Source organism: Pyxicephalus adspersus, chromosome 5 (genome assembly GCF_032062135.1).
Source record: "Pyxicephalus adspersus chromosome 5, UCB_Pads_2.0, whole genome shotgun sequence".
NCBI lineage: Eukaryota > Metazoa > Chordata > Amphibia > Anura > Pyxicephalidae > Pyxicephalus > Pyxicephalus adspersus.
In genome coordinates this window covers 81944047-81958396 of record NC_092862.1, presented here as the reverse complement: position 1 = coordinate 81958396, position 14350 = coordinate 81944047, and the positions used below count along the sequence as shown (strand labels likewise).

At 37.5% G+C, this 14350-nt stretch overlaps 1 protein-coding gene across 3 annotated transcripts in view; it reads right to left on the bottom strand.

Annotated features, from left to right (window-relative positions):
• RECK (reversion inducing cysteine rich protein with kazal motifs) overlaps positions 1 to 14350 on the bottom strand; it is a 205584-nt gene that overhangs the window by 171004 nt on the left and 20230 nt on the right. For all 3 annotated transcript variants that reach the window (XM_072411954.1, XM_072411955.1, XM_072411953.1), the window contains exons 2-3: positions 11300 to 11358; positions 6879 to 6953 (exon numbers count right to left, since the gene is read on the bottom strand). In XM_072411954.1, coding sequence (XP_072268055.1) covers positions 6879 to 6953; positions 11300 to 11358 — 134 coding nt within the window. The remainder of the gene's footprint in view (positions 1 to 6878; positions 6954 to 11299; positions 11359 to 14350) is intronic.

Sequence of the window (14350 nt, the reverse complement as noted above, 5' to 3'; positions counted from 1 at the left end):
AATAAATATTTTGCACTTGATGAGGTTTCAGCCTCTACTTTGCTTATTCTTTGAGAAGCACACAAGGTTGTTTTGCGGTGTCATCTAATTCAGATTTCTTCCCAACGCACAGAGCAGAGAGGAAGCTTTGGGGACTTGAAAATGCACTTATGCAGGCATTCTTGGCCTTTAAGGCAAATCCTACATACCTCAACCGGGTGCTTTTCCTATCAACTCATACACAATTGGACTTATGTCTATCTGATGAAGCCGAAAACCATCTTAAATGGATTCAACAGATTTTCTCTCCAAGACGACAAGCCAGATTCCTTTCTGGCCAATAAGCTGAAAGACATGGATAAGTCTTATAAACCCATAAGGTTACAGCTATCTTATTGTGTTCTTGCAAGTAACCCTGCCCACGTTTTAAATATTTTTAAAGCTCACCTATCCCAGCTATATTCAGCAAATATTGCCCTTAATACCTTGCTAGCAGAAAACTCCTTTCTAGGATACCCTTCCAGATATTCCTTCAACTCTACTCTTCTTACTGGCGAAAGAAACACAAACTGAAGTTCTTTTTGCTATAAAATCTCTAAAAAAGGGCAAGAAGTCAGGCCCAGATGCTTTCATGGCCAGTTATTACAACAAAAATTGCTGAAATGTTGGTATCTTACCTCACTCATGCATTTAACAGTTTGCAACAAGGATCTGTTTTACTTTAGACTTTTTGACTGCAGCAGTGTGCATTATTCGGAAGCCTAACACAAATACTACTACATAGGCAAACTACAGGCCCATCTCTTTAATCAAATTATATAATAGGATTTTGGCTAAGGTGTTGGCTGTACAGTTCAATTTGGGCCTGGCTGCCCCTACAGATGGTGACCAGGTGGGTTTTGTTCCCCACAGACAGGCTAATTATATTATTAGGCAAATCATCCATCTAGTAGAAAAGGCTAAAAGGTTATCTATACCTTCAATGCTGTTGTCCCTGGATGTCAGGAAGGTGTACAATTCTCTCTAGTGAGGATATTTGTTTTATGTCTAGCAACAGTGGGGTTTAATGACAAGTTGTTAACTTGGATACGGACACTTTATTCTAGACCCATGGCCTATGTAAAATATGGCAGGTTTTAGTCTGCCCAATTCTCTGTTATGTGGAGTACAAAGCAGGGCTGCCTGCTTTAACTGATCCTGTTTGTTTTAGCCATCGAGCCTCTGGCACAACTTATCAGAGTGAATCCTTACATCCAGGGACTTCAAGTTGCCAATTGTCACCACAAGGTTCCTATGTTTGTGGATGATGTTTTAACTATAATCTCCAATCCCCATAGTTCTCTGTGTATTCCGCTGCATACCCTACAGGAGTTTGGCTCAATATCTGGTTTTTACAGATTAATGAAACCAAATCCAGAGCCCTTAACCTCCTGGGCGGTAACCCCGAGTGTGACTCGGGGTAGAAAAATGATGCTAAAAGCGGTAACCCCGAGTAACACTCGGGGTAGGCAAACCTTTAAAAGGTAATAGTAAATAGCTACCTACCTGATCCGCCAGCGTCATGCGTCGTCCTTCTCTGTCCGTCTTTTTTCTTCCTCTGACCAGTTTCCTCTGCACTCGATGAGTCACCGGCGAGTTCCTCATGACTTTGGCACATGGCAGGAAATTCAAATCTATTTGTATTGCATTCAATACAAAATAACTGTATTGAATGCAATACAGTGGATTTATATGTGTAAAAGCGGTACATTGTTTTTCATGAACATTTACTTACAGTATAATATAATAATATGAGTATATTACTTATTTTTTTTAAAAAATTAAAAACATTTTTTTTTAAATTATCTAATTTATCATTTTGACATGATTTTGTGTTTCAAACTTTTTCATACTCATACTATTATATTATTCAGCAAAATAAATTTTTGTGAGAAACAATGTACCGCTTTTAGACACATAAATCCGGACAGAAAGGAACCACCCAAAAAGTTAATATATCATTGGCACCCAATATAGTATCCTAACTTTAGCAATCTTTCCACTTTTCGTGGGTTTCGGTTTCTTACGATACCGTATCTGGGTATCAACCTAACAGCGGACAACTATATGCTGTTTAGGGCACATTATCCTAAATTGTTTAAACAGCTACATGGTTTGCTCAGAAGATGGAAAGATTATTCTATGTCATGGCTGGGACGGATCACGGCGAAATGAAATAACACTACTACTTAATTTCCTCTATTATGTTACTCCCAATTGCAGTCCCATCCCAATATCTTAAAATACTACAATTGCATGTATTAAAATTTGTTTGGGGAGATATTACCAAGAGTCATTTCTCTTGGTATGTCTATAATTCTTAGGCATAATTCACCGAAATATGTCCAATATTTAAATAAATTCAATAAATTTAATAATAAACTTTAAATAAAAAAACTCAAAAATCTGTTAAATAAAAAATAGTGAAACGTAATTTAACTGTACAGTAGCATGTATAATATAATTATATATATTATGTAAAGATTTCCTTGTATTGGACTCAAAACAAAACAAAATTGTTTGAATTTCTCGACGCTCCTCCTGCCCGCACCAACGCATACACCAACGTCACCAGGAAACCCCGGAGATCGTCTCTGCAGTCGCCAGCAGGGACCAGCAGGACACCAGGGGATGCCAACGGATTAAGGCAAGTGTTTTTATTTTTTTATGTTTTTATGACCCCGTGTGTGACTCGGGATTACCGCTTTTTGCATGGAAAATCCACCCCCCGAGTCACAATCGGGATTACCGCTAGGGGGGGTTAAATTGTGCCCTCTTCTACCACCCGAGTGAGTTTTACCTCTTTTGAACAAATGTGTTTATCGGCTCCCTTTTCCCCTGGGGGGATTGCCTGATAGCCAGGAATTTTAGGCATTAAGTTTATATCATTGTAAATTGTTTTGAATATCTCTATACCGTTGAACCCGGTAGATGCTCGCCTGTGCCAAAAACCTTCAATGAGTACGATGCCGCAATTTCGTTTGCTTTCTCACATCTTTACAGCTGCAAGAAAGGCAAATGCCAGAGCTTGGAAATCTAAATATATTATAAAACACAGAAAGTGTCCTAGACTATGTTTATGGAAAAACCAACTGCTCAACAGAAAGACAAGTTAGAAATATTTTCCTCTATATGGTCACCATGGATTGAAAATTTTATGCCACCTTATTTTGATAGAGCATGTCATGTTATGACCTTGATCTTTTGGTTGCTATGGATGGTTTGTTACCCGATTTTTTTATTTTTTTCCTATTTTTTTTTACATTTTCCCTTTTTTTTTAAGTTTATGTGACGGTCAGCACCTCCAGGGCTGTGGAGTCAGAGACAATTTTGGGTACCTTGAGTTAAAGTTAAGAGTTAGGAGTCAATAAAAATGTGCCGACTCCAACTCCTGATAAATTTAAATTATGATAAAAAAAATACAGCAAGTTCAAATGTCCTCACAAACAATGTTCATAATTAAGTACTTATCTGATGTATAAATACAGCCCAGTGCATATATGTATTTCTACTAGTGTGAAGTTCAGCTGAGCTATTATACAACCTGACATTCACATTATTGTAATCTGGATTATGTACATTACAAAACGTGTTTTCATTTTATTTTGGATATAATGTGTTTAACAAGTTCATTTGAGTGTAAACAAGTGTAATGATATAAGTGTAGGTGAGTGCTATGGCCTGATGTGTGTTCAGGTGTCCTGTTTCCACTCTCCATATATGCTCCCATCCAGGGCTGATTTTTAACATCATTTTGCACACCACTTAATACAAGAAAGTTAGTTTAGTGGCCCCCCTGGCCCTGGAGCCTCAAACTGCCCTGTCTTCAGCAGAAGATCAGCAAACAAAGATAAAAGCAGCTGCCTCTGCTCAACGTCCTCTGTCTGCTAAAAGTGCTTAAAAGAACTTGAAGGAACAGCTTTTTGTATTCCACTGTAAGTGTTCATGTTTATTTTAAAACTGCATGGCTGCTTGTGTATACTATGATGGAAGGCTGTGTTTATGTTTCTGGATAAAACTGCAGGGCTATGTGTATGATTGTGTGTATGGTGCAGGAATGTATGAATGTTTGTGTATAGTGCATATTGTGTGTATGTTTCTGAGTAAAATGTAGGGCTCTGTGTTGTGTTGTGTGTATAGTATATATGTTTGTGAATGTTTTTCTGTATAGGACAAATTATGTCTAAGTTTATTGCAGGGCTATAGCTTATTTGTGTGTATAGTGTCACATTGTATGTATGTTTGCAATCGTGCAGGACTATGTGTATGTTTGTATTTAAATCAAAGAATATGCTAGTTAGTGTAACATATTTTAAATTTATATTTTAGTGAAAGCGGCACCCCATTCACAATGGCAAAAAAGTCTGTCAACAAACACAATAAATTCTGCTGTTTATGATCACTTTACATTATCAAGTGATGGGAAACATTACGTGTGCCAATGTATTCTTGAAGATGATGGTGAAAAACAATGTGATGCAAACATTAGCAGTTTCAGTAGGTCTAAAAAAAATGCACCTACAAGAGCATCAAATTTGAAAAGACACTTGCAGCGTTTTCATCCTAAAGAGTTAGAAGTTGTGAATGAGAAAAATATCAATGAAAAAATTCCATCTACTTCTGGGACAAAAGATGTTCAGAAATCTACTGGAGACCAAACACAACAACTAAGAAGATTCTTTATATCTGACAAAGCTGCTATTTATGTTGATCCAATGAGCAAAATTTTGGTGAGCGATGACCAGACTGATACTGCAAAAAGGGCCCTCTATGATGTAGCAATTCGCATAAAGGGATTCCTACCTGAAACACCACCACTGGATGAAACTTTAAGCACTGGTAACTCAGGATCATCCTCTTCAAACGAAGAACTAGACTTTGATTCCTAATTGGACAAAATTAAACTTCCAACAGTAAAGCGACGTTGCATATGAGGGAAAGATAAAGGACCAGAAAATGTCCAAATAAAGAGATTCCTGCAGGAGTTTTTTAAAGAATTAAAAGAAGTAGAAAAGTATGATTGCTCATCGAAAATTGACTGTAGAAGAAGTTATCCTTGTTTAGTCAGATTTAAGAGCTTCTATGAAAGAGGATCTGGCAGAAGCAATTCTGTTTCTTGGATCAACACTACATTGAATTAGTTTTGGATTGCATTTAACAGCCATTCTACTCTACAACTATATTCCAAGTTTAATATATAAGCTGTTTTAGGTTTTCCGATTGTTTGTTGTAGTTAAGCTTTGTTTTTGTTTTAAAACTACTAAAGAATGTGGTTCATATTTTTAAAATGGTAAAGTTCCTGTTCCTGATTTTTATGCATGCTATGCTACGACTTTATAGCCACTTGATAAAAACAATAAATAAAACCTTATTGTTTTAATTTTTTTGTCGTTTGTTTAAACTGGCCAATACAGTAGAGCGTCAGCTTCCTAGCCAGTAGATCTGTGGTTAAATGGCATGTCTGTTGCCTTCCTTCAATTAACGTGGACATTAGCATATTACAGGGTTTCTCATTTTATCTTCACACTTTTACATTCAAACTTAACACTTTTGCAAACAAACTTCACAAAAAAAATTGACCGACGAACGAGGAAAGTCGTTGGAAATGAACGACCGGACCGGCGGATCGGATTGGACGACGATCGTTGACCATCGTTCGTGTGTACGATCGTTCATTGATCGTCCATGGTCTGAGCATGCGTGATGAACGAACGTTCGCTCACTTCCTGTGGTGCACGTAACTTCCTGTATCGTTCAAACGATCGCATCTATTGTGTGTACAATATCTACGAACGATCGTGTCGTTATCTGTATGTACAGGATCGGTGCTATACGATCGTTCGTAGATATCGTGCAGGATCGTTCGTCGTTCGTTTACAAACGATAATAATTGGAAGTGTGTACGTAGCTTAAGAGATATCATGTCATTGTAGTATAACCTGTAAATTAAAAATAGTCAAATAAACACAAACACTGAATAAATTAATTTAACATTAATTTTTTTTTTTAACACATTTTTTTATCCGGATTTTTACTGTCGAATCTCGTTTCTTTCGGGTCGGGTCTACCCGAATTCGAACAGTCATTTGCGGGTCAAATATAATATAATATTTAGGTAACAACATTTTTGTATAACAATTTTAGCAATCCTGCTCACTTATTGTTAAAACCACACTATTGATGCTTTCTAATAAAGCACCCAAATTTATTAGCCTATTTCCTTTTACTACTTCTTTCCATTCTGAGAACATGTTCTCAACAGGATTAACAAATGGAGAGTATGGTGATAAAAATTGGAGTTGGAGTCCCTTACTTTCAACCAAGCTCTTTACCTGGCTAGTTTTATGAAAGGGGACATTATCCATAATTAGGATGGCATGCTGAACATTCTTTTCACTAAAAACATTAAAAACCTCATCAATAAAATTGAGGAATGCTTCTTGATTAAATGCTCGTGCTTGTGACTTAAAGGGTCCCATATGTATTCCTCACACAGCAAATTGAATGAATGAACAATGGAATTTATCAATGCATCTATCCAATGTTGAACTAAATATATTAATTCCAAATTTTTAAATAGTTGATCTTTCATTTCCCTAAGGCTTTTTCCGCAATCTTCGGACATTAACTTGCGCAACTCCTCCTTATGGGCTTCATTCAACTTTGTGTATTTTTTTCCAGTCTTGGAGAGCTTTAAAAAATCATGCCCTTTGTGTGTCTCCCTAGGTGTGTCCTGGAAACTACTGAAAAGAACATTATGATACTAATATTACCAAATTAAAAATGGTATATCTGTAATAAAACATGTATTTGTAGATATTCATGCAGAAAATTCAACCAGAAAATAGTGGATAATTTACCATAGATGAAGGACAGTATTCTGGTGCCCTCTGTAGTAAATGCTTTTGTTGAGACTCACTCTTTGAGGCCAAAATCTAAAACAGAAAAGGCACAATTCAACCCAAAAAATTACACTTAATGTTAACAGAACAAGGTCAGTATCAACTTTAACATTAGTTATCTAGCATCCTGAAAACCATGTATACCTGGCATATTTTTCTAAAAGGTTAACAAAATGGTCATATAAAAATAATATGTTAATCTGTAAACCTGGGTGATCCAGCAAACCTGGAATGGCTTTCTTAAAATCGTCTTCTATTTGTTAGCATGTTTTTAGTCCTGGACCAGATCCATTCCAGATTTTTTGGATCACCCAGGTTCAAGGGGGGGGGTATCCTTTCCAGCCTTGAAGGGCTTTAATAAATCAGGCCCTGTCAGTCAAAGAGACAAAATATTAGGTCTGTCACAGGAATGTGAAATTATAGCACTGCAAATCCAAATATGCCAGTGTATGCACAATCCCACAAAGCGGTTCCCTTAATATATAATAATGGGAAGTTTTCTTAGCTTCCTAAGATGGCAGCTTATATATATGGCAGCTAAAGATCATTCTTTGTCTAAAGGAGGCCATATAGGGATGTCACTCTTTATGCAAAACTGTGTCACGATCATGATGTGCACGTGAGGAGGCTATGGAGGATGCATAGTGCCCACACGCCCACTAAAATCTCCATCACAGAAAACACTCATTTTTTTATGTGTAATGCATGTTGCCATGTTACCCCTGATGGGTTTGTTTTTAAGAAGTGTATATTAAAAAATATTAGATATTAGATAATATTGTTGTACCTAAAAGTCACATTTAGTTACTGATGTATGAATTGAATTAAATACATTTTACAGAAATGTAATACAATTACATTTCCTATTACTGAATCTAGTCACATGCCATCATGTCCTTTTTACCTAATATAAAAAAAATTAAAAAAAAACATATCCATTAAAAGTAATAATGTGTATTTCCAATTAATAATTTACCCCTTTGTAGTATACTTAAAACCTCCCACAGCAAAGTAGTTGCAGGTTAATTTTTAATGGTTGATGGTTGTGGTTGATCGTTCTGGCTAGATTCCCCAACACAACTGTGGGATAATCTAATACACCTCTCTGCTTTCCAGCACCAGTATGTGGGTGGGCACTGTCATCCTGTACAATGCAGGACCACAGCATTAAACAGAAAATGTGCCTGCTACAGAGTGTGGGGAGAGAAGAGACAGAAAATGAATAGGCAGCTTAGAAGCAGAGATAAAGGGAAGATGGGAAAGAAAAAGATGGGGCTGGAGCTCTACTTAAAAATGTATTTTTAATTTTTGAGAGATTTGAAACATTTAAGGAGATATCTGTCAGAAAATTATTAAATAAAAATAAAGTCACTTCATTAACACACCTTAAGTAATCATTAAAAAGCAACTATTTTTCTATGGTATGAACAGGCACTTCAAATCCTAAACACTTGTAAAAAGTGAGTGCAAAAAAAATGATCAACCAAAGAAAATGAAAGTAAGGGTTTTTATTTGGTCCCATTTCCCTAAAGAAAAAAAGGGTCATAATCCAAAGACACACGAACACATAATCCAAATCCAAAGACACACAAACTTGCAGCACCAGGTCTATCCTAATAACGGGGAGCTGTGATAAATGCTTTGTGTGACAAACTAAAAACATAAAATAGTTGAAAAGTGCCAATTTTTTTTTTTTTTTTTTAAGTTTTGGATAGCATGGGGAAGGTCTAGGAGTCTTGCCCTCACAAGCTTTATTAGACAGATTTCTTTATTTCTGGATTGATAAAAAAAATGTCGCCCAAGGACACTACATTAGGGATGCTAACTCTAACAACCACACAGGCAGAAGTAAAATGTTTTTTATAAGCAGAGAAATGCTAAAACCTCCATTAGATTTTAATTTTGTTTGTTTCCCTGCTGCAAATCTTCCCTCACATCAAGCACCTGATAACATTTAGGCATAACAGGAGTACAAATCTGATCTATGCAATCCCAAACTAATTTTTTTTAATTAAAAAAAATGAGTAAAAGTAAATTTACTAAATAATAAACTAATAATTTTACTAGGGTTGGGTTCTGATCATCTTAATATTCAAGTGTTTAACTATAAGTGTCTGAAATACTAGTAGTGTTTTCAGATCAATATAAGGGGATGCTACTGGGGGGGGGATTACCTACACACTGACAACACTAGACTTATACATTTAAAAGTAATTTTACCCAATTTTTTTTTTGGAGGGGGGGGGGGGTCTACTTACACTTAAGGTCAACTTTATTTGGAGTACATATTAAAATGTATACCTGTATTTGATCAGCGCTGCAAACCTTTCATGCATTTACAAGTTTTTTTTGGGGGGGGTATTTACTGCAATAGCTATACTTGTTGATATATATAGAAAGATTGTATATAGCATGTGTCTTTTTTTTAATTTTTGAAACAAAGGTAGTTTCAGTTGTTTTTATTAGTGTATTCTATTTTACGGTTGTTTACACTATTTTTGGCACTTAATAATGTTTATATATTCGATATTCTATACCTGCTAAACAAATAGAAAAAAAAGTTGCTTTAGCTTAGCAAAGCATTACAATTTATTTGAGAATGTGGAAACAGCCTGCTTTTACTAGTTCATGGACTTCATTCCCCCATGTGGGAAGGTACTGAATTACCGTTTCTTTATGATATAAGGAGGAAAATCTTCTCTGTAACTAAATTACACTCCTAACAACAGGGTACACACAGACATCTGGTCCAGAAAGCATAAGCAGCACTTCATATTATTCACTATATTACCTTGTGTTGCCAGGACATGGAATACATGTAGCCTAATTAACATCTCAAGGAAAACTGTGCCATATAGCAAAGCAACCTGTATGCCCGGGGGGGTAATAAGTCACAGCGGGACCAAATTACTTATGCATATCCAGGTCAAGTCTAAAAAGTGGTTTATGCCACACCAGAAACATAAAACCCAAGGTCATGTATGTTAGCAGCACAAACCTGTTGTTCACCCTTAACCTAGGAATTGTCACGCAAATGTTTTGCCTGGCCACTGTCCTAAACCTTACCCTGTGATGCATTTCCTGTCAAAGGACCCTGGATTCCAATTGCTTCCCAATGCAAGGGGGGCTGGCACACACTTTCCATGCTCCTGGCCATTGCTGGCCACTGGGTGCAGGGAACAAATGCAACACCAAACTTCCCTAAAAATCCTGTGAAAGCTACAGCAGTAACAAAAAATGACTCAGTACCTTGATTACCTGAGAGAAAGACAAGCTCTGGGAAATTTGGAGTTCAGCAATGACTGCCTATTAAGTACACCTGCTTAATTTTGGTCTCTTTTGAGGATTTGACTGAAATAATTAGCAAATATCAGGTTGTAATAGTCAACAACATCCTCCTAGTGTTTCTCCTAGAACAAAATGTACTGCTTGTGCACTGAATGTACAAGTGTTAACATAAACAATTCAACATAAAAGTAAGTGTGTGTGTGTGCCCAGAGCACCAGCGGGAACTGAAGTTCTGAGACATGTTTATTGGGAAAAAATATTTCTATCTACTGTTATTTTAACATATAGTTTGTAAATGTTATTTGTTTTTGAATATTTAACTACCTTGTGATGGTGTGACTTTTTGAGCACATCTCACCTTTTCCTTTCTATCACCTACTAACCTATAAAATTAAAAAAAAATAAATGTATTTTTTATTCATGTTACCAAGTGTATCAACCAACAACTACCAAGACATGTTTACTATATTGTTCTGTACTCAATTTGTATTATTATACATAACAAGAAGTAAACTAAAGGCCATGGCAACCAACCATTTCTAACTTCACTTTACCTTTGAGGGAATGTGGCATCATATATTTAAGTTTCACTTGGAAAAGGGATTAAAGGGCCTGCATTAGGCTGTCACTTATTGTTTTGCTGCAGATTTGCAGCTCTTTATTTGGGATCCAGGCCCAGAATGTCCTAGAAGTAATAGGTGGGCCAGGCAGTCTGTCCTATTTCCAGGTTAGAAATTGGTAATAGCTATGCTGCACCTGACCAATATTGATAAAATATGTTGTTGAGACTGGGGAATGTTGCAACCTGAGGCCAGGTGACTTAGGTGGACAGGCTGTGTGCAGGAAGAGCATAGGAGGTCTCCCAAAATTTAGGTCTGTGGGACCAATAGACAGCAAGAAAATTAAGTCACTTAAAAATAAAGGAACACCATAAGTGCTCTATATTTTATCAATTTTGAAAACAAGGTTGTGTTTTTGGGCATAACATTACACCCTTTCACTATTTCAGTAAACAAGGAAATTTGGCAACAGCTACATACATGCTAGACAAAACAAAAAGTGATTGTATAAAATCATATAACTGTACTTACCTGTGTACACATTTCCCAACACATTGAGTTGTCCTTTGCTTGATAGCAACATGTAGAACCTATAAAACACATAAATGTAATATGAATAGATAAGAAAAAAAATCTTCAAATTCATCATGACTCCTACAAATATTTGTTTACCAGACATATTTGAGCTTGAATACTCCCTAAACTATTGTAATCTCCACTTCCGTGAGTATCAAACACTTTATCCTTCCCTATACTCTGAGGTTCCTTCAGCTCATACCTATGACACAATATGATATATTAAATATGATATAATAGTAACACAGAGTTTGGAAAAAAACATGAACCAGGCATCAGAAAACCAGGGTATCCCAAAAAACCCAGTGTAGCATTTATGGGCAGTAGAGGTAAAAAGTCTGGGATGTTGGAGGGTTAAGAATGAACCAATTTCTTTGAAGGAAAGTCTTTTGTAACTCCTTGTTTACCTAAACAGCAGAATTATACATCTTGATGTCAGAACCCGCCCACCCATTGTAGGTCTGAGCCTGCAATCTGTACAGGGGACAGGACAGGCCGTCGACCACCAACATTTTCTTGCAGACCACAGGATGGTGACCGCTGATCTAGGACCTTTTACTAGATAAAATACTGGGTTTTGTCCCCTTCTGAAACAATGACTAAAAACAACCTAAAAATTGATTCCCCACCAGGGAATTCTTCAGTGACTGTCAAATGAACAGGTTTATACATAGCCCCCTGTGAGTAGAAGGGTTAATAATTAAACCCTTGGAGAAGAGAGAAAATACAGTTATTATGCAGCATGATCAATATATAATAACATAGTTCTCCCCTGAGGTTTTTAGCCGGTTGCTCGGCCCGGCTGATTTTAATACCCCGCCCAGCTCTCATCCTCGGATGCACGGATCTCAGTGAGGCTGCTCTATGCTCTGTGTTATCTGTTCAGAGGATTGCTGTTGATGAGAGGTGAGCACACACAGTGAAGGAGACACAGGCAGCCCCGGCCCCATCTCATAGCACGAGCTCTGCCTGTGAAATATATCCACCTTCAGCTCTGTGTGTGAATTCTGCATCCTCACAGCTCTGTGTACAAACCTCCATATCTCCTAATATGTATGTCACAATGACTTGTAATTCTCAGGGTGTACAGGGGACCCTCATAGATACAAGTTATTACAATTTCAGCCCCCCAGCTTTAAAGAATTTCAAGATATCGGGGTCACAAATGTAAAAAGTTATGAAAATTGAACTTTGAGGTTGCTGAGGAAAGTACAACTAGGAGTCCTAAATTGAAAGTGCAAATTGGGGACCCCGGAGCCACTAACATGGCACCCCCCGGAGCACTAACACCCCAAGAAGCATTGGGGTGGCGCCCCTAAATATATACTTACCTGTCACAAATCTATACCTATAAAACTACTGTCTGCTTCTCTTCTTTGAAGCCCAATTTCTCTGAGAGTGGGGGTACAAAACTGAAAATATAGGTGCAAGTGGTGGGCACATTCTCCCCTTACAATCTCATTACTACAGCATCATTAGAACATAAAACACTCTGCCCATCAAAGTGGGTTTCCCTGCCCTGTTACACATTCCTGTCCACTTATCTAACATTCTGAACTTTGGGGAATGGGAAGATTTGTAAGAAACCAAAAATATAGGTACAAGTGGGGAACATCTGTGACTAACATCCCCTAAAACTTCATCACTATACTATCATTAGAAAATGAACTCAGCCCACTACATTTTATTGAGGTTGAGGTACTGGAAGGTTACAGTCACGTGTAACAAGGAAGTGCATTTTGATGGACAGTTTTTTTTTAATGTTGTAATGATGCCATGGTGATGAAAGGTGATCGCCACAAGTGTCTCCCATTTCCTCCTATATTTTTGTTTCCCTGCACCTCTTAATTCTGGAGAAATTGGGGTTTGAGGTAAGATGCAGACAGATAGGTGTAACAAAGCAGGCAGCACATTTTGCTAGGTAGAGATTTATATTCTCATAACGCCATGGTAATTACATTTTAAAAAGGTTTAGCCACAAGTGTCCCCCACTTGCACTTAAAGTTTCAGTTTCCTATGCCTCCACGTGTACCTTAAAAATTTCAAGTTAATACAACCAATGGTTTAGGAGATCTGAAGGTTTGAACACAGCGAGTTGTTAGGCTGCAGAATATGACAAGCAGCTTTTACACTCACATTGCTATCACACTGTGCTGCCGATGACATCATTACACACTGCAGATAAACGTCACAGACAGTGTTTTTATATAGAATATGGAAAGTGATGAGAGGGGGTCACTGTCTGTCTTGTTCCGATCTGATATCACATGCATGATGCTATTAAAGCATCGCCACATTTTTAACATTATATTGTGCGTTTTTTGTTTTTACACTTTTGTGGAGAGGACCTCTCCCCTTCAGTCTTCACTTACATTTCGGTAAAGACCGAAGGGGAAATCCGCAGTCTCCTGGGATATTTGTGTCACATATCCCAAGAGGCTCTGCACTGCTCCTTGTGTGCATGCATCTTCAGAGGATTTCTTATAATGTAAAAAAAAGTGTTCAATCTAATGCATGCGCAGTGCAAGGCAGCATTGGACGTACAAGTGAGCATTAGAGAGAAGGTGGAAGCTAAGCCAGCATGGGCCTGCTGGGCCAATTTTTTAAAAGAATCAAGTGAAAAAAAAAATGCTTTCACAAAAGTTTACTTTAACTAAATATAGACACAGGAGCACATCTGACATTAGGCTGAATTCACATCGGCAGTAAGGTTACATTTGTTCATTCCTCATGCCAGGAACCACTACTGCCTAAAAAACTTCTAGCTCTGAAAACGCCCAGCACTTACCGCCTGTTACTAATCCCAGGTGCCTAGCACTTACCGCCTGTTACCAATCCCAGGTGCCTAGCACTTACCGCCTGTTACCAATACTAGGTGCCCAGCACTTACCGCCTGTTACCAATCCTAGGTGCCTAGCACTTACCGCCTGTTACCAATCCTAGGAGCCTAGCACTTACCGCCTGTTACCAATCCTAGGTGCCTAGCACTTACCGCCTGTTACCAAT